General features: G+C 40.7%; 2 protein-coding genes across 2 annotated transcripts; one reads left to right on the top strand and one right to left on the bottom strand.

Annotated features, from left to right (window-relative positions):
• The first annotated feature begins 2,412 nt into the window (after positions 1-2,412).
• On the top strand, positions 2,413-5,931 carry bmp10 (bone morphogenetic protein 10). Its single transcript, XM_032577492.1, has 2 exons — positions 2,413-3,295; positions 3,663-5,931. Exons 1-2 carry the CDS (start codon positions 2,887-2,889, stop codon positions 4,718-4,720), a joined length of 1,467 nt encoding a protein of 488 aa, XP_032433383.1. The 5' UTR covers positions 2,413-2,886; the 3' UTR covers positions 4,721-5,931.
• A 6,333-nt stretch (positions 5,932-12,264) lies between these two features.
• ch25hl3 (cholesterol 25-hydroxylase like 3) lies at positions 12,265-17,286 on the bottom strand. The gene is made up of 2 exons (XM_032579501.1): positions 16,619-17,286; positions 12,265-13,269 (listed from the first exon to the last, which is right to left on the bottom strand). Exons 1-2 carry the CDS (start codon positions 17,056-17,058, stop codon positions 12,873-12,875), a joined length of 837 nt encoding a protein of 278 aa, XP_032435392.1. The 5' UTR covers positions 17,059-17,286; the 3' UTR covers positions 12,265-12,872.
• Between the last annotated feature and the right edge of the window lie 1,856 nt (positions 17,287-19,142).

Genomic DNA, 19,142 nt, shown 5'->3' on the forward strand with positions numbered 1-19,142 from the left:
ACATCAGGAAACTAAGTAAAAGGACAGTTTAAGAAATCGGCCCCAACATAGTTTCAGTCGCCTCCACAAATCCACATTTGTTACACCCCGAGACCAGTAATGGAGGCCATATAGAGGCGGAGCAGTGTGTGCAGAAGGACACTGGCGTTATCAAGCCTTCCGAAGCCCATCAGGAAGATGTGATAGTCTGTTGCTGCAGCAGTTCAACAAAGCAGCAGATAACAACATGTCTGTCAACTGTCAGCCTGGCAGACGAGTGGCAGAGACAGGAAAAGCTCATTCTTTCCCATCCGTGTGACGCACTGAAATCAGAAGTGTATCTTGGGGGTCACATGAAGAAGCTTAGGAATGACAGACAGCCGCATGGTGGAAGAGGGTTCAGGTGACTAACGGGGAAGCTATTCACATGTGTTGAGGAAACGGCGGCTGTTGATGCAATTGGAGTGGGACAATGTGTTTGAGTCACCGTGCAGAGAGGGGCCGTTTTGGTTCGATTACAATGCAGGGTGGGCAAGATCTTGACTCAATACGGCTTTAGCAAATTTCACCTTTGACTTGTTGTTGGCGTCCTAATCGGGAGGAATGTCTCTAAGCGTTACAATGAAGCAATTTGGTGGTTCTTGTCCGCTGTTAGAAATAAAACAATGAGGCCAGTATTCAGTTGTGTAAAAAGCCTTAAATAAGCAGTGTCTATAGCAGCAGCATAGTGTCAAACACGAAAAATAAATTTGGGTATCTGTTCATGCAGGTTTTTTTTTTTGTTTTATTTTGCTCCACTAATCTGGAGGAAACTTCCAGAAAACAGACGAAACACTGAGTTACTTTAAATGAAAACTAAAAACTCACCTGTACAGAGATGATTTTGATTGTTAATAACTGGAACATTGACCAATAATTTGATGTGTATTTACTTGATTTCATGATGATGATGATGATGGCATTTGACAATGTTTATTGCTGGTTTTGTAATTGCTTGACTGTATTTTGCTTTTATGATGTAAAGCACTTTGAACTGACTTGTTAATGAAATGTGCTATAAAGATAAACTTGACTATTGGGTAAAAAAAAAATAATAATAATAATAATAATAATATATATATATATATATATAACAAAATAACAAAATCACACGTGGAATGATCATTGGTATCTAAAGCAGTCTTTTTGGAATAATTGTAACTAAACAGATTCTTTTTATGCTTAATTTCAAAGTTAAGTTGATCATTGTATCTGGGAACTTTTAATTACATTTAATTACACTTTCTGCTTCCCAGTATTAAAATATAACATGAAGCAGAGATCCAGGGATGTTATTAATCACTTAAATTCACTGTTGGATAACTCCAGTAAAGAGCACTGGTCTGTTGAACCTTTTTAGGGTTACATGGTCTCCGCAACAATCATTGGGTACCTTCTACAACAACTGCTTTTTGTGAGGGATGTTTCCCATCACCACAACATTTTGTAATTGTTTAATTCTACTATAACTTTAACTGGAACTATGTAGTTTGATAGGATGAGATAAAGGTTAATCTTTTAGGCAAAAAAAAAAAATCTAGTGAAAAAAGGTAATATGTGGGAAAACTCTGCACTGTCAGGTGCAGCGAATGGGCTGTGATGCTGTGTGCCTGTCTTACTTTTAAAGACTCTGAGAATGTTGTTGGAGTGAGTGATAGCATAAGACTCCTTGTAAAACTAAAACTAGGTCTAGAAAGAAAATTGTCCAATGCATAGAGAAAAAGCAACACATAATACTGATGTATACAAATGTAATCTATCCAAATGTACAAATACAAGTTAGATTTTTCAAAAACAAACCAAAAAAAAGGCAGATTTATGTCATTGCAATAAAAGGCACATTTCATTACCAGCGGTTTTAACAGATTGGTCCACAGTGTAAACTGTCTTTTTTTCCCTATCTTCAAAGAGGCTACTTGTGCCAAAGAACTATTTGTTACAAACACAGTGTCAAAAGAGAATGGAGCGTATCTCAAAGATAGCATAATATGTTTTGTTTATTGTGTACTGCCGACTCTGAAAAGCAACTTCGCTCATCGTAAACTCAGAAGCTGTTCACTACTATGAGGGACCTACACCTCATTGCCTTTCTATTTCATTTAGCCTGCCGTTGTCTGATGGAGGCATCCTGCTACACTCAACCATATCAACAGACCCACGGTGTAGTTTGTCAAAAAGAAATGCCCAATGTAGCCTGGAAAGTCGCTCAGAGGACTCCACCATTTACAAAGCAAATAAACAAATAAACAGTATCATCCTCGGAACGCCCACCAAAACAAAATAGCTCTTCCACAAGGAAGAGGCTACAGGACAGTGTTTACAAAATCCTCATTAAGGACGCTGTGAGATAACACACAAGCTACTGCATCACACAAAGTTAAAGGGAAGACAGGCACACACACACCACAAACAGACCATAAGCACTGTGCAATGCGTAGCCCACCATATCATAGATAAGGGACAGAAACCCAGAGCTGGGAAGAGAGGTGAGCACAGACAGCGTCTGACTGAGGAGAGGACGCAACAGAGATGAGTCGGACAGACAAACACGAGCCTTGGCTACCCTGTCACCGCAACCACCGTCCTGTTGCAAGGAACTTCAAAAGGTGCGCATGAGAATAAACATTGTGACATCTGGAGAGGAGTACCAGGAGAACACAAGCCTATAAAGAAGTTTATGTTGGTCAATGCAAGGGTCAACATTTCTTCAGCTGTTGCCAGGGAACAAGAACTGTCTCAGGTCATAGGTGAACTGACCAGAACTAAATTAAACGTTTGGACAATTACAGCATTGTTTTTTGGCTTTCTTGCTTGAGCTCCTCCACAGGCCATTGGCATAAAATAGATTGCTGCAGATTTTTTTCTCCCATGGCGAGCATTTGGGTCTCTCAACTGGGAACCATTTGCACATCCAAGACTTTGTTCTTGCTGATTTCCTTCCTGCTGCTCCGGGAAACTCGCTTTGGAAAGGGCAGCCCCATCTCCAACGCTCATCAGAGGTATCGTCCTGATCCAGGACTGGGTGACGGGCATGGAGGTGTGGTGGATCCATCACCGTTGGATCAGGACAACAGCGCAAAGATGAAAAACCTACTGGACAGCCTGAAGGAGCAGTTTCAGCGGACGTTCAACCTGTCCGGACTGGGTCCTTCAAACCTGTCTTCTGGAACCGCACGAGAGGATCCACCCGAGTACATGATGGAGCTTTATAACCGCTTTGCTAATGACCGCACTGCCATGCCCACAGCCAATATCATTCGCAGCTTCAAAAATGAAGGTACATTTTTGCTCCATATATTGTTGGAACTGTTTAAAAATAGGTGAAAGTTCCTTTTCAAAATCTATAACCTGTGGAGTATTCCATAATGCAAATTAGGGAGAAGGGGTTGCTTGTATTTATGGCAAATGTTAATGCTTTTCCTCTAAGCTTGTACAAGTGTTAATTATACCAGTTGCAGACATTACTGTAACTTCAATACTACCTGAAAGTTCTGCGTTTTGTTTAGCTTTTTACATGAGTATGTCAGAGAGTAAATGTATCTTTGTTTGGGATGAAATCTGTCTATAACTTCAGCTCAAATGTAACTATACTGTACAGAAGAAACAACAAAGAGCTTTAACTTTGAATTTGTGTTTTTGTCTAGATTCAAATCCCAGTGTTGTGGGAGAAGGAGGTGTGAGACGCCACCCACTGCTCTTCAACGTGTCAATCCCGCATCATGAACGCATCACAGCAGCTGAACTACGCCTCTACACTCTAGTCCAGACTGACCGCCACCTTTACGCCGGTGTTGACCGCAAGGTCACCATCTATGAACTGACATCGCACGACTGGCTTAACATGACCGATGAAAAGACAACGCGGGGAGATGAGTTTGCAGGGGTGGAGGAGCGAACTGAGTTTTTGGAACTGGCTTCACGCCAGGTGTTTGGGACAGATAACGGTTGGGAAGCTTTTGACCTCACTGCTGCTGTGCAGCGTTGGTGCAAATCGGATGGAGCAACAACACACCGTTTAGAAGTACAGATTTCTAGCATTGCTGATGACGAAAATGTTGAGAGTACGAAAGAGACCAGCAAAGATGAGGCTCCACTTGAAGGTGACATGAGGATTGAAAACAGACCAGAGGAAAAACATAAACCTCTTCTGATTGTCTTCTCTGATGATCAGAGCAGTGATCACCGTGACGACAGGCGTGAGTTGAATGAGATGATAGACCATGAGACGTCTAGTGCTGTTCTGCAGAATGACTTCGGGACAGACCTGGGTGGGCTGTGGGGCGAGGACGAGAGTGAGGCTGAACCAGATGAAGAAGACCTCATCCAGATGCGTTCCAACCTGATCTATGACACAGCGTCCCGCATTCGTCGCAACGCCAAAGGAAACCATTGCAAGAAACAATCTCTGTACGTAGAGTTTAAAGACATTGGGTGGGATAGTTGGATCCTTGCACCCACTGGCTATGATGCCTTTGAATGTGCTGGCGTTTGTTCATACCCATTGACAAAGCATGTCACACCTACCAAACATGCCATAGTCCAGACACTGGTAAACATCCACAGTCCCCAGAAGGCAGCACGAGCCTGTTGTGTGCCAACCAAGCTGGACCCCATCTCCTTACTCTACCTGGATGACACAGGCGTGGTCACTTACAAGTACAAGTACGAAGGAATGGTAGTAGCTGAGTGCGGCTGCAGATAGTCCCCTCTTTCAGACATTCAAACTTTCTGTAAAGTCTTACCACAACAGGAAGGATACTACACACCAGCGGCAAGACATTGAGCTGAGGTCTTTGAGAACTGAAAGGGACAATGATTGGAACCTCTTTTAGGTTTTTTTTCTGTGAGACCAGGAGTGCTCATTTAAAACCGATGAACATTTGTGCACTGCAAGTGGACAAACATGTATATTGTACCGTAAAGTAAAGCAAGTACTTCATATTGTAGAGGAAAGGCATGAACATTAGTCACCATCTGTCACACAGCAGCATGAAAGTAGAACTGTGCAACAGATTTACAGTCAGTTTGGTATCCAGTGATGGAAAGGTATGCTCTCATACCCACAGTGGTGAAAGAACCGAGTCTCTTACAGTTTATGCAGACTGGTGGGAACTAGTGGGTCAGTCATCCTCCTTCCTCTTTGTTCCCCTGACATCTATCTTCCTCTCCACTTATCTCTGGCCTCCCTCGTGCAATGCAAACACTAATCAGCACTTCATGTGCCTTGGTGCAAAGAAATGGCCTGCCTCCAGCAACCTGACAAGCCATGAACTCTCTAGGCCCAGCTCCTGCCTTCTGCCACTGCCTGATACGTGAGCTCTGTGCAGCAGTCTGGTTGGTAGAGTTGTTTATCTCAACCTTGCTTTCCACTTCACATGACTATTTTCCACCCCCCAGAGCTACAGTGATAGCAAGGTGTTGGAGGTTGAGAAACATGTACACCGGTTACGTTCGGGGCAACTTTTGATGTGGCGGGGCCATGGGAGAATGGAAAAGGGGGCCAAGGGTTGTCCATGCTCCTCGGTAACCTTTTCAACTAACTGACCCAAGTTCATGTGGCTCTGGCAGATCTGCATCTAAATAATACATTACTTCCTTGGACATTTTTTGGGGTTAAAAACTGACTAAGTCTGAAAAAAATGTGGCATAGTGGCCAGACTGTCACGATACACAATACCCTAAACAAATACTTCCCTTTGTTATAAGCCATTTGATATGTCTGCTGCTTGTGTCAAATAAAATACTATTTATTGTTCTAATTTATTAATTTCTACAAGAGAGTAAATGATTATATATGTACATTTGTAAGTGAGAGTAGAGAATATTTTATGTTTATGACAATGCAATTGCGGCACAAGTAAAATATGTTGGGAAGCGATATGGTAACAGTTTGTAAAACAATAAAAAAAAGTACTCAAATCTCTGCTTGTCATGCATGTTAATATTTGGAGCTAGCATTTCTCAGAGAACTGAAGCTTTGATGTTAGCTATGACTGAAATATTTTCTTGCATTCACAAACATCACTCAGAGCAGTCTCGAACTGTCAACTGTCTTTGCCGTTATATCAGGATGAGGCTGTTGGAGCAGACACAGAAGGCATTGCTGACATTCAGATCATTCATACCACCGATATCAGCTCAAAGGTCATAGTTCATGTGCAACACACAAACAGAGAACCATGGGAAAATAAGGGGAAGCCGTTCTAATGAACAAAAACGGGTGGCCTCTTATGTGCACTAACTGCTGCAAATAGTTATGCCTCCCCATGCTGTTTGGAATATGTAACTAAACAGCAAGTGGTAATATTTCTGACTGTATCGAAAGAGTACTGACGGAACCTTGCAAGAGTGTTTTTTGATTGTTTGGGTTTTTTATCTTCACAAACTGAGATAACTGCAGCTGCCATTGACTTGTTACTAGTCTTTAACTAGTTTTCTTCCAGCATGATGTTGAAACATCCCATGAATCGGGATGGTGTGTGTGACCACCATAGAGTTCAGCTTTGGCCTTATATGACCAGACTATATTCTCCTAGAACTTCACTGTCTTGTTTAAATCTTCTGCAGCAAACTTTCTTCAGCAGTGAAATCCTGTGCAGTGACTGTGCAGATAAGCAATTCTATTCCAGTGAATTATTACTATTGCTAGTTTTTTAATTCGAAAAACTGACCTTGCTACTTCTAGAACTTTTTGAAGCTTCATATAAGTACTTATGGTTTCTTGGACATCACGTCAGATGAAGGGACACATGGCCTTGGATGCTTATGGTAAAATTATGTTCTTTTCTTATCTGGATTATGTCTTCACTTTTGAGCACTCAAAAGTTTTGATATGTAGCTTTAAAAATTGCCATACGTATATTTTTGCAGAACTAAGATTTTTTGGGGAGTGGTTGGTTTTTTTTTAGTTTTACTCTACATTTTGATCATGCAACTTAATGCTGGTAATCAAAAACTTACTGATGTTCAGAGGCCATGAGTTAATTTTAAAATATTAATCTATACTGAGTTGCACATGGCAACAGGAATGCTTTGTAAATATTGACACATTTTAGTTTGCTTCTTGGCTTTCTATGACCTTTTAAATATTTTCCTTTGTGTATTCAGTACTTATTGCCTGCGTAAAAAAACATACACACAAAAAAACTGCTACTGTACAGTCCAGTAATTATATAATCTGAATGGAGTCTTCCTTCAAGCTGTTATATGGCAAACGTCCAAAAAGACAAGTGTATGAATGTTTCTGAATGGAAACAGTTGGACACTAAGAGACCCCTAATGTTAGATAGAGCAAAGGCCGTCTTAAAATGGCTAATGACTAAAGGGTCAGACCCTTATTGACTGTAACAAGACAAGAGCTCAGCTATTTCAGGCTCTCTAATTGAATATTTACAGAACTCTAGAAGAAATATGAATCTGGCCTTTGTCTCCTGATTTCAACCGTGCAGGGGGCATGTTGAAATGGGAAGTTAGCAGCATGTGGTCTGATGATAAGGAAGGCTGGAGAGGGACCTGGGTTTTTTCAAGCTCTTGTTTTGAAGGGCCTGCATGTGTCAAAACATTCAAGGCTGTCAGAGTGTTTTTACACAGCAGCTTGCATCCGATCTCACCAACATGACATGCTCAGCTGGAGCACAAAGAACAGTGAGTTAGCAATCCAAACAGAAGCGCCTGAGCAGACACTTACAAAGTGTTTTGTAATCCAGAGATTCTCCCCCGGCTGACATCATGATGCCTGCTGCTGGACGTCGACGTGCCTCTCGCTGTGAACGTGTGTATCTGGTGTGTGCCACCCAAAGCTGCATGACTCGCCCTAAAACTCTGACGTTTGGTCTGTAATAGGGCCTGATTGTTTCCTGCTTCGGGTTCTGTTCTTTATCATTTCATCTCTCGGCAGCTCCACCACCCAAGCAACTCATCCCTCGCTCTGTTCTAGAAACTTTGTTTTTCTTTCTCAGGAAAAGCACTTTTTTTTCTCTCAATCCCTGCTTCATGTTCACATCCAGAATCAGTGTTCCAGCACTTAACAGTTTCCATTTGTTATTGCGCAATTTAATTTAACTTGTATGAAGCGTTGGTAATGACACACAGATGTTGTGTTGGGTCTAGGCAAAGTTATACAACTCCGAGGGATTTCTCAAGCACAATCAGTTGTTTCTTTCTTTTACTTTCATTCTGCTGTGCAAGTAATACTTAAATCCATTCCCTAGAGAAACTGAAAATATTGCAATGATTGCATGAAGGATTGTGAGAACTGCCTTTCAAAAAGGAGCATTAGAAAAGCCGCAGTTGTGCTCATAACTTCTTCTTTTTTCTTTACAGAATACTTACTATGTACAAATATTGTCTCGAATACTCTTCAAGGAAGTGTCTGTCGAAGGGTAATCATTGAAAGAATGCATTAAGGTTTCAGTCCATCCACCAAAGACTAAAATATAGAAATATGGAAATATTTCAACAACAATAATTATAAATGACCGAATTTAAAAAAAAAATATTAGAAGTTTGCTACTTACACACTCCCCCACTTCGTCAGTCAACCGAGCAAAGAAAATGGCGTCGGCGAGATTCTTCCAGAAGCTAACCTGGTCAAAGCAGCTGGTCGTTCGAGGTTACGCTGTCTGTGTCGAAAACCATCAACTCTGACATAACACCCTTAATATTATGTTAGCACATAATATGCTAACATAATAGCATATTATTTGTATTGAGTTATTTATTGTGTATACAACACCAAAGTCTCAACAATGCACTCTAATATGTGCTAACACTGAAATTTTACCTATGACGATGTTGCTGTGCAGTTCATATTTTAGTGTAAATCTAGGTTAGCATGTCCCATAAAATGAAGCTAAGGGCTTGTCTGAGACCGGCCAAGATAAAAAAAACAAAAAAAACGGACATCTTTTGTCTTAAAACGACCGCAATCTCAAAATCTTTACTGCTAACAGTTACTACGAAAAAAGCCAAGACCAATGCTGACCTAAACAACTCCAGTCTCATAATAAAATCTAATAACAGTGGTGTATGAACCTGTAAACTGTCGTCACATTAATACTGATTGAATATTCACACAGAAATTATTGCTTACTTTAGAAACGTAGGTAGAAGATGGTGCAGCACCAATAATCTTCCTGTGGGAAACGCATTCTGTGAAGTGAACATGTAAAGTACTTCCGGTCAGCGTATCAGCTTAAAAGAAAAGCTGTGTAAAAATAAATAAAATAGCATTCAGTAAGACAGTGATTTCCTTTATAAAAGCAAAATTTATCTAAATCTGCAACATGTAACTTTTATTATTTAAAAAATTATTATTTTTTAAAAATGTTACATGAACTTATCGTTATGTTTTGACAGTATAATTTAAGACGGATAATGAATGAAAAAAATCAAGCCAAAAAATCTTTCTCCCAGTGCTCACACTACTAGCTGTAGAAATACACTACTCAGTCAAAAACAACAAATCAGAGCCAAGAGAAGTGTCTTACGCTCAATTATGCTTGTGTACATGCTGCTCAGACCCTCCCCATCGCCCTCTGCTACTTTGCAGCTAATTCATCACAGCCTGCCACAAATGCTAAGGCTAGTAAGTGTAGCCTCCGATGGCGGATAAACGGTTTTCCTGGAACGGTAAGTTGTATCTACCAGCACATTGAGCAGCATGTACACAAACATAATTGACAACACTAAAACCATCCTCCTGGATCTGATTGGTAGTTTTTAGTTGGATGTGGTACATTTATTCAGACAGCAATAGTAGCACATAGAGGAGGTGGAGGAGTTTGATCTTTTCACAGATCACTATTACTTCGAGTCATAGTAACAACAGAAAAGTAATAGTGTGTACAAAACCAATTGAACATTCAAATCTTTCAATATTTTCTATCCGCTTTAAAAAGTTCTTTTTGTAACTAAAGCATCTGAACGTCCAAGTTCCATCTGTCTCCTCTGATCTTTCTGCTCTGCTGTTCTCAGCTTTCCGTTTCTTTTCACTCCAGTGCTTCTTTTCTCCTAGTGCAACTTGGTCCCATTTCCCAGACTCTTACCACATGTTTTAAATCTGAATGTTGGCTCCTTTTCAGAAGAGTCGTCATCTCATTTCCTGTCCCTTGCAGTGATTTTTTTTGCTCCTCAGCATTAACCTGTGCTTTTTACGTCGCGTTTGTGTCACGGTGCGTTTTCATCAGGAGACGATTGGCGTTCCCTGGGTAATTCTGTTTTCAACTGTTTACATGACTCCATCTTCCTGACTGTAGGCACGATGAATCAGCGTTTTTTTTTTCTTCTTCCACACAGCATGTATCGTATTTCACTCTAGTAATGAGGTGCAGAAAGCTCCCACAGCTCTGAGCTTTTTCCCATCCTTCTACAACGTGAAAACTGCAGGCGTGCCAAAATCACGAGTATCCATGAATTGTCTCCCACAAGCCAAACTTAATAATAATAATAATAATAATAATAATAATAATAATACTGTGGCAGGCTCAACTTTTTTGCACAACTGTCACTGTGCAAGAGACAGAAACATCTGGTAATGAACATGTGGTTTTGTCTCCAAAGTTAAGTCTTCCATGGAACTGGTTGGATGTGAAAATGAAACAGCAGATAGTCTCAGGACATCTGAATTATTATTAGAAGCTGAAGGCAAAATATGAAACTCGGTATTTGACTTGCCTTCATATACTTCACCTATATTCATAACCTGAGTACTGTGTAGTTTATTACAGCAATAAAAAAGTCAGTCTTAAGACATGTCTTTCTCCCTTTCCCCATTATCCTCCTGTAACATTTTGTGAGCTGAAAGGTAGCGACTGGTTTTCCAATTTATTTTGACAATAAATTGCTTCATATTCTAAGCACAACACAAAGCCCTGCGGTCTTGAACTATATTCTGGACAAAGAAAAAAAAAAAAAGGTCTCTAAGTTAATTATTTCTACATGTTGGGGCTTTTTTTGTTTTGTTTTAGAATTATGGCTTAGGCTTCACCTCCCAGTTAGCTTTAAAGAGGCCGTATTATGTAAAATCAAATTTTGTGAGCTTTACATCACGTTATGTTATTCCCTCCATTCAGCTGTGCCAAACACCTGGTTGGACCTAGTGCGCCTTCCAGAATGAAGCTCCTCCCTAAATCACAGAGCAGACCCCTCTGGTGACTCCCCCACTCAGCTCCTTCAGACTAGCCAGCATCAATCAGCAAACACCTGGTGAAACGGTGCATCTGCCGAGCTCATTATGAGCCATTTCTCAGAGCATCGCTGGGAAAAACCTTGTTAAAGGGTTAATAGAGGAGCCATGTTGTGACGAATTCATTGAAGGTGGAGCTTCAGAAAGAGCTGGAGTTTTTAAAGAGACAGAGACCCAATTTCAAGGTGTTACATTGGGAAGTAAAATTTCTTTTAATTCATATTTTATGTAAATAACGTTTTTATAACAATTATTCTGCCCCTTTAAGGGTTTGGGCCTGAAAGCAGATATTTTGGTACAGTCTGACCCAGAAAACGATGCGACAGTGTCTTCAGGTGGATCCTTTTCAAACTTAAAGGAATAGTGATAGCTTGATTCTTTTTTTTCCATTCATGTTATGTGACTTTATCAGTTTTCTTACAGTAAAGAGACATGTGTCATGCTGATGGGAGTTTGTAGGGAACTGAAGGAACTCCAAGGCTAACGGTGCTAACCAAAACCACTCAAACTGAAAATATTTACGATCAGCTGATTACAAATCCATCGGGATCATTTTCCAATGAAACTTGGAAAGCAGAAGAATGCACCTCCTCAGAAACCAAACTTTAATTTAGTAAATTTTAGGAGCTTATTTTAAACAGAGTAAGAGCTGCCCCAGAAAATACACTCATGATCTTTTAGTATGTTTTTCTGTTCAGGGGCAGGTTTGGATACGAGCGACGTGGCTCACCATTGTTCTGTCAGGGAGCGGCATGAGAACTCAAAAGGGGAGAAAAATGACAAATCAACTGTCAGTTGAACAATGAGCAACTTTATGTTGCTTTTGTAAATGTGTCATCCGTGGGGACGGGGCGCCCCCCTGTGTTGTGCAGCTGTGTAACCACAACAGTGGCTGTAGACAGAATCAGATTTGCCGTTTTTCATGCTGCAATGGATTAAATCTCCATTTACACTGATTCATCCGGAATCCTGTATGTCTAGTTTTGAATCACTAAAGCAACATAATCTGTTCAAACCTGAGCTGGATGATTCTACACACGGCAAGGTATTTAGATCACAGCTAGAGATCTATAAAACTTTTATTCATTTTGTGAATATACAAAAAACAGAGCATTTTCTTACACATTTTTGCATCACTACAAATTTGGCAGATAGTGGATAAACATGCAGAAGGAAAAAAGCTGATACTACATAGCTGAATGTTAAACACCACAAGATATCTGATAATCTAAAACGAACAACTTTGGTGAATGATGTCCAATTTCATGGAATGGTGATTGAATTTTAAAAGACAAGAAGTACTGAGAGCAGAGGTAGATAAAAAAAAAAACACTGATGGGATTTAACTTTAGGGTAACCCTAACCCTAGCTGCAGATGATTACAATATTTTGAATTTTCTCTCTCCATAAATACATATATATACATCCTGTTTACTTATTTACTGTGTTAAAAGAACCATTTAAAAATATCGCTGATGTTAAGGAAATGTTTAGCTGCATTTCTTCATCTTGGAGATGTCGTATATGTCAGTCATCCCTCTGCCAACAAGCCAAAAGAAACATACCTTCATACGAGTAGACGGTGATAACCACCCCCCTCCCCCCATACACACCCACCCATCCCCGCGCACACACACACACACAAACAGGTATACGGCAAATTCACGGTTCACTTCATGACAGTCCTGTCGTGTCTCTTCCTGAAATGGGATTGTGGCGCTATATATGTTCCAAACAGATGATCCCAGTGTGTGAAGTAGGGGGCAAAGTTATTCCTCTGCTTCTTGTGATGGGTTTGGTGGAAGGGGGCTCCTCCCATGCAGGGAAGTAGTCTGTGCAGGGCCCATGGCAGGTTGTATCCACAGTGGTCCTCCACCGCCAGCCAGCTGTTGAGGAAGTGGAAGAGGGCTTCGCTGAGTGGGTGGCAGCCCAGCATCCAGGCGCTGCCCAGGGCCAGCAGCAGGAGTGACAGCAGTTCAGCAGAGCTGGCGTCCTGCGCCGCCAACGCAAAGGGAACGTGGTGCTGGTGGTGCATCTGGTGGACGGCACGATACAACCAGGGAACCCTTGGTAGGGAAACAAAAACATGTTGGTCTCAGTATTGTGTCCATTCGACAATCCACTGTGGAGGTTTGGTCAGAGGTCAGAGAGACTTTGGCATGTGTCAAACTCAAGGCCCGGGGGTCAAATCTGGCCCGCCGTAGTTTTTTATGTGGCCCTCTAGACTCCACGTTACATCAGTAAGTCCAATCAGGTTTTCACAAATCTGCAAAATTCACACAAAATCCACAAATTCCCACATTGTTTTCTGATTTTTGCCTCAATTTTTTTCTCAAAATTGGCCATAAATATTTGGTCTAAGTGACTGCAGCCTCAGCCATACTTGATATCAAGTTATAGTCTGTGACCGATTAATAAAAAGTCATATTTAACATCCTATATTAGTGCAAATATGGTAAAGAAATTCCTTACAGGTATTTCTAAATTGGCACAAACAAAATCTGTGATTTTGATCTCAAACAAAAACATAAAAACAATCAAGAAATCCTGAATGGACTGACCAGTGTGAAAAGATGTTCAATATTATTTAACTTTAAGAAACACTTACTAAATGCTGAAACAAACAGCTATTTCATGACATTTTAACAGTTGAAGGGGTTTTATCAATACATCCTGGCACAATGGGGCCTTTAAGAACATTCAGATTTTTGACAGGACCCAAAATGAAAATGAGTTTGACACCCCTGATCATAAGTGCTCACAAATAGGGACGCACCGATCCACTTTTTTCACTTTCAGCCCCGATATCTGAGGTTAAGTATTGGTAATAGTCACTGCTTTTGAATTGGTCTATTCTGCTGTTATGTAATAACTTTACAGTTCATACATGTTCATAATAAGTACTCAAATATAAAGCTAGGCATGATGTTATGAACCTTTTTCTTCACATTTTATGTTTTCCTCCACGAGGAATAAGTTCAAGAAAACACAAAACCTCGATCGTTTCGTCTGTTTTCTTCCACAACGAAAGCAGCGAGTCGTCAGCGTAACATTACATGAGGTGATAGTTTTGCTTATTTTGCTGTAAAAAGTATTAAGAGCATTGATATTCAAATGAATTCTTCACTTGGATGTTATTAATTAGGCTTCAAGTGAACTTGTAAACGGCCACAGGCTCATTTAAATCTCGTAGATAGCTAACCGGAGCAACATTCTGTCATCGGCAAAATATTACAAGTATCAAGAACATCCTGTCATAAAGTGATGCTGTAAAACTGGTTATTTGCATTGAGTACTCCCTCATTGTTTGCATACTGACCCAAACTAGTGTATCAAGAGTACAGATAGGCTGTTAGCATCTTTTACTTGTTCTTTTTTGTTTGCTGTTTTTTTTTCTTTGTATGTTCTGGTAGGAAATTCAGGCATCCCCTATGGTCAAGCTGGTTGCCTGCCTTTGCCAGTTAGATCAATATTATGAAGCAAGAGGACATTATCTGTTTATTTTTAATGTAAAATACATTTTACTGAGTTAGGTAAATTAATTTGATACAGTTTGTTCTTTAAGTCTCAACTATGCCAAGGTGTCTATTTGAGCTCAACTACACAAGTTGGTAAAACGGTGAAAATATGTTCAGAAAAGCACTTTGATCAAAAATGCTCCCTTATGTTTTTATGCTCGAGGAGATTTCATGTTTGAAAATCATAATCAGGATTTTTACAGTAAAGAAATCTTTACTAAGATAGGGTTACTTATTGTTTGTCTTACCACAGGTTGCAAATAAATGAACAGCTGGTCGGTTTTCAGTGAATGTTTGTGTTGTAGTTGGGTTGTCCTCCCAAACTGTCGCTACATGCTAACGCTACATTTACGACGGATCGCTGTAAACTGGACAGAAAAAGTTTTGCCGGTTGGAATAATAAGCAATTTTTAAATTTATTTATTTAACTTTCTTATGCAGAATATGTATTTGTCAAAACTGCTGAGAAATAACGATTCAAATCTCCTGAGACTCTGAAAATCCATGTTTTAGATATGTGGAAAACTTGTCTATATAATAACTTTCAGAGTAATTTAGCCAATTATAGCTTCTGTGGTGGAGTGTCCATATCCATAACTGATTAATCTGCAGATTATTCCCACTGTTTTGTCATGCTACTTGCCGTTTGTGTGCAGAAATGTGGAATAAACTCTCCTATCCTCCAATTTCTGATAAAAATCCAGTTTTATGTCCAAGCAAACAAACTAAACATCCATCATAAAAAAGTTTTGATCTTTCGATTTGCACAGACTGTTATGATGTAACAGGTATATAGACTGTAAGGGGTGGTACTGTAGTGGTTTCCACACAATAAGCTTATCTAGAAGTGGTCTCTTAGATCCCAATCAGAACCGTTAGACGTTCACAGGAATCAAATCATTTTAAGCTTGGCTGAGTTTAACCTGTTTCCTGCTGGGAACTCAAAATCTGATCTCTTTCTGTCAACATTACGCACCGACGCGCTTTGATGTGGAAATTATTAGAGCGAAAAGGAGGCGCGTTAAAATTGCCATATGAAACCTATAAGAAGTTTAGTTAACTATTTTCTACTGAGGAATGCTGGCTGCTTGTTCAAGCTTTTAGAAATGAGAGCAGATAACAGAAAATGAAACACATTACAGAAAAGTTGCTCTGTTGGGACATAGTTTACTTAGTCATCAGGAAATGAAGTCAGACGCTGCAGCTGCTCACTGTGTCAATCAGGATAAACAGTTTAAAATGTCTCCTCTATAATCATTTTCCTTTCTTTCAGAAAAGAAAATGATTTTTTCTTTTTCTATTGAAATAGAAAATTCTCTTTAACCGAAGATTTAAAACTCACATAATGGTATAAATATTGAATCATTGCTTACTACAGAGAGGCTTCTGTATAGTAACATTAAAATAAATTTAAGATTTTTTTTTTCTCTCAAATATGTACCTGTAGCACTGTTTAATTATATTATTAGGTAAAACTTAGTGGGTACACTCACTTTGTACAGAGTAAGGGAGATGAGCTCTGTCCCATATTAGTATTTGTGAATTTTCAGAGTCACACTGAGACAATTCTGCCCTGATATTGAGAAAATTACTGTTTCGTTCTGTTACTTTTAACATTTACTAGTTAACGGCAAACGGCTAACTTGTTCAAAAAGTTAAACTAAAGTAGTAAAACTGATATTGGCAGTTTTTGGCAAGCATATTTAGGCTAATTCTGCTCTAACATTCAATGGCAATTAAGAAGTGTGATTAAAATAAACGGGAAGTGGCATTGGTTCATTACCGACTGTTGCCTCCATCAGTCCGCACCGTTTCCCCCGAACCACATCAGATGATTCAGTTCGCTCAGAACGTGCCACAAGTAGCCTTAGGCTAATTTTATACCCTTATTTCTCACCTGTGCATACAGTAGTGCCATATAAAGAAGAAGGTGTCGAAGAGCAGGAAACACGCGACCACCTCCACAGACAGCCGCCAGCAGGACGGGGCCAGCTCCGGGAGGCTCGGGCTCCGCAGCAGCTGGAAGACCGCCGCGGCGGGCAGCACCGCCGTGGCGTACTTGAAGAGGACCCTCCAGAAGCACTCGTACCACTTCCAGAGGGACGGCGGAGGGCCCGAGCCCGCCGCTATCCTCCACGAGCGGACGCGCTGACACACGCCTCCCAGCGCGTCCAGCACGAGGAAAGGTGCGCAGAGCGCGAGGTGCGTGAGGAAGGCGCAGGACGCGGCCAGGTACGGGGAGAGCAGGACCTGCTGGTGTCCGGCTCTCACGCTCTCCCAGAGTCCCTGTAAGACGGGCGCGTGCGCATGCCCGAGGTCCGCCACGGATTCGTTCATCACGGTGGAAGCACGGCGTGGGTCACCTTACATCATCTCCGCGCGCTGCGAGTCTTCCAGCGCCAGAGTGATTACTGTGCTTCTTCCTCAGCTCAGCTCAGACTATACCCGGAGTAGGAGGGGCCCCGGCTCCGGGCCCACGCTCTAGTTGAAATACGTCTCAGGTGTATAGTAATGGTAAATTCCCTTATTACTGCTGTACCTGAAAGCAGCACCACCCAAGGCTGGAAGTTAGGGGATTTCTTAATATGAAGGCGCGGCACATGACGGTCTGATGTTATCTAGTCTGACGTCGCCGAAAACTCATCCGTTATCTCTACATACTGAAATAAGTCCTTATTCTGAGTTAAAACAAACATGCCTTAACGATTTCCCCTTCCTATCAAATGCTAACAGATGGTATCAGGTATCTGACACGATCTACTCCACAGCTGAAACCAGAAGTTTACATGAAGCAAATAAATAATATTAAAAAAAAAACAAAAAAACATTTTTTTTCCCACGCTGTCTTGAGTTAAGTCAGACCAAAATGTGTCTTTTTATTTACTAAATATAAACTTCTGGTTTCAACTGTACTTTCAAACTATAAAATCAGTTCTTGAGAAAAACTCTAGTGCGAAAACTACATTGAAAGCAGACCCAGAATCCCCAACACTGTAATGTGAGACAGATTTACAAAAAACAAACAAAAAAAAATCTACTGAGTTGTGCAACTGCTCTCCCACTATTCATATAAATATTTATGAAATTGTTATCAATTAATTTTGTTTTAGCCTGTTTGGTGCTGCAACTCATAACCCAGAGAATGCTAACGACACCAATAACACCCACACTCTTCCACAGAACATGTTGCACTCAAAGCTTTCCCAGCTGGTTTTCATTTCTCTTTCTTTTTTTTGGTTACACTTCCTTAGAAGTCATTAGCTTGGATTTTCTCTGATAATAGGATGTTGATAACGCTGTCAAAATATGCTGGAAACCTTAAATGAATCCAATGTCATCTTGGGTTACAACAGAATGTATGGCCAAAATAACTCTGAAATGAATGACCAGAAACTTTAACCACATTTCAAGCCTATGAACAAAATGTGTGGGATGAGTTCAAGTGAAACTAGACTTTTGTAGGAGACTAAAAGCTATTGTACTCACAAAAAAATCTGCTTCTGAATATGGATTCATTGGAGCTCATGTCAAAACATAAAAGTGTCGTCTCTCTTTGGAGTTTCAAATCATCGAATATGTTTTCATGTCTGCCAAAGACAACCTGAATAAATATGAGACGTTGTACTTCAACTGAGTGTCTTTCATGGTCCAGGAATTGTGGTCTCTTTGCAGAAGTGCATCATTAAACCACAATAGAAGTGTTTTCAACCATCTGTTCTAAGGATCTTTAGAGATTTACATCCGGACTTTGACTAGACCATACCAAAACATTTGTTTGGATCAGGGGTGGGCACTCCTGGTCCTCGAGGGCCGGTGTCCTGCAACTTTTAGATGCATCTCTACTTCAACACACCTGAGTCAAATAATGAGGTCGTTAGCAGGACTCTGGAGAACTTGACTGCACTTAGGAGGTGATTCAGCTGTTGGATTCAGGTGTGTTGGACCAGGGAGACATCCAAGAGTTGCAGGACACCGGCCCTCGAGGACCAGGATTGCCCACCCCTGGTTTGGATCATTGTCCTGCTGAAAAACCCAAGTGAGAACGAGGTCAAGGATTCACCACCGCAGAGCAGAAAAGCTTGTTGTCCAGGTCCAAAAATGTTTCATTTTTGTCCCACAGAATACCCCCGCCCCCTTACCCCAACACTCTTGGGGTCCATCAAGACGTGTTTGTGGTTCCGTTTGGTCAGAAGGGATTATGGCCATAAAACTCTTCTCATGGAAACCAAAAATGGATCCCACGGGAGAGTTTATTCTCGGTGCTGATTCCCGAACACTGACCCCGACTCAGATAGGGTGAGGCATGTGTTGCTTCAGACGTTACGCCTTTCTCCGTGAGTCAAGGCGTAAACCGCCCAATCAGTTTCACAACTCTTGCGTTTTTGTTTTCTATTTGTGGATAATGGCTCTCACTGCCGTTT

This window comes from Xiphophorus hellerii, chromosome 12 (assembly GCF_003331165.1).
Source record: "Xiphophorus hellerii strain 12219 chromosome 12, Xiphophorus_hellerii-4.1, whole genome shotgun sequence".
NCBI lineage: Eukaryota > Metazoa > Chordata > Actinopteri > Cyprinodontiformes > Poeciliidae > Xiphophorus > Xiphophorus hellerii.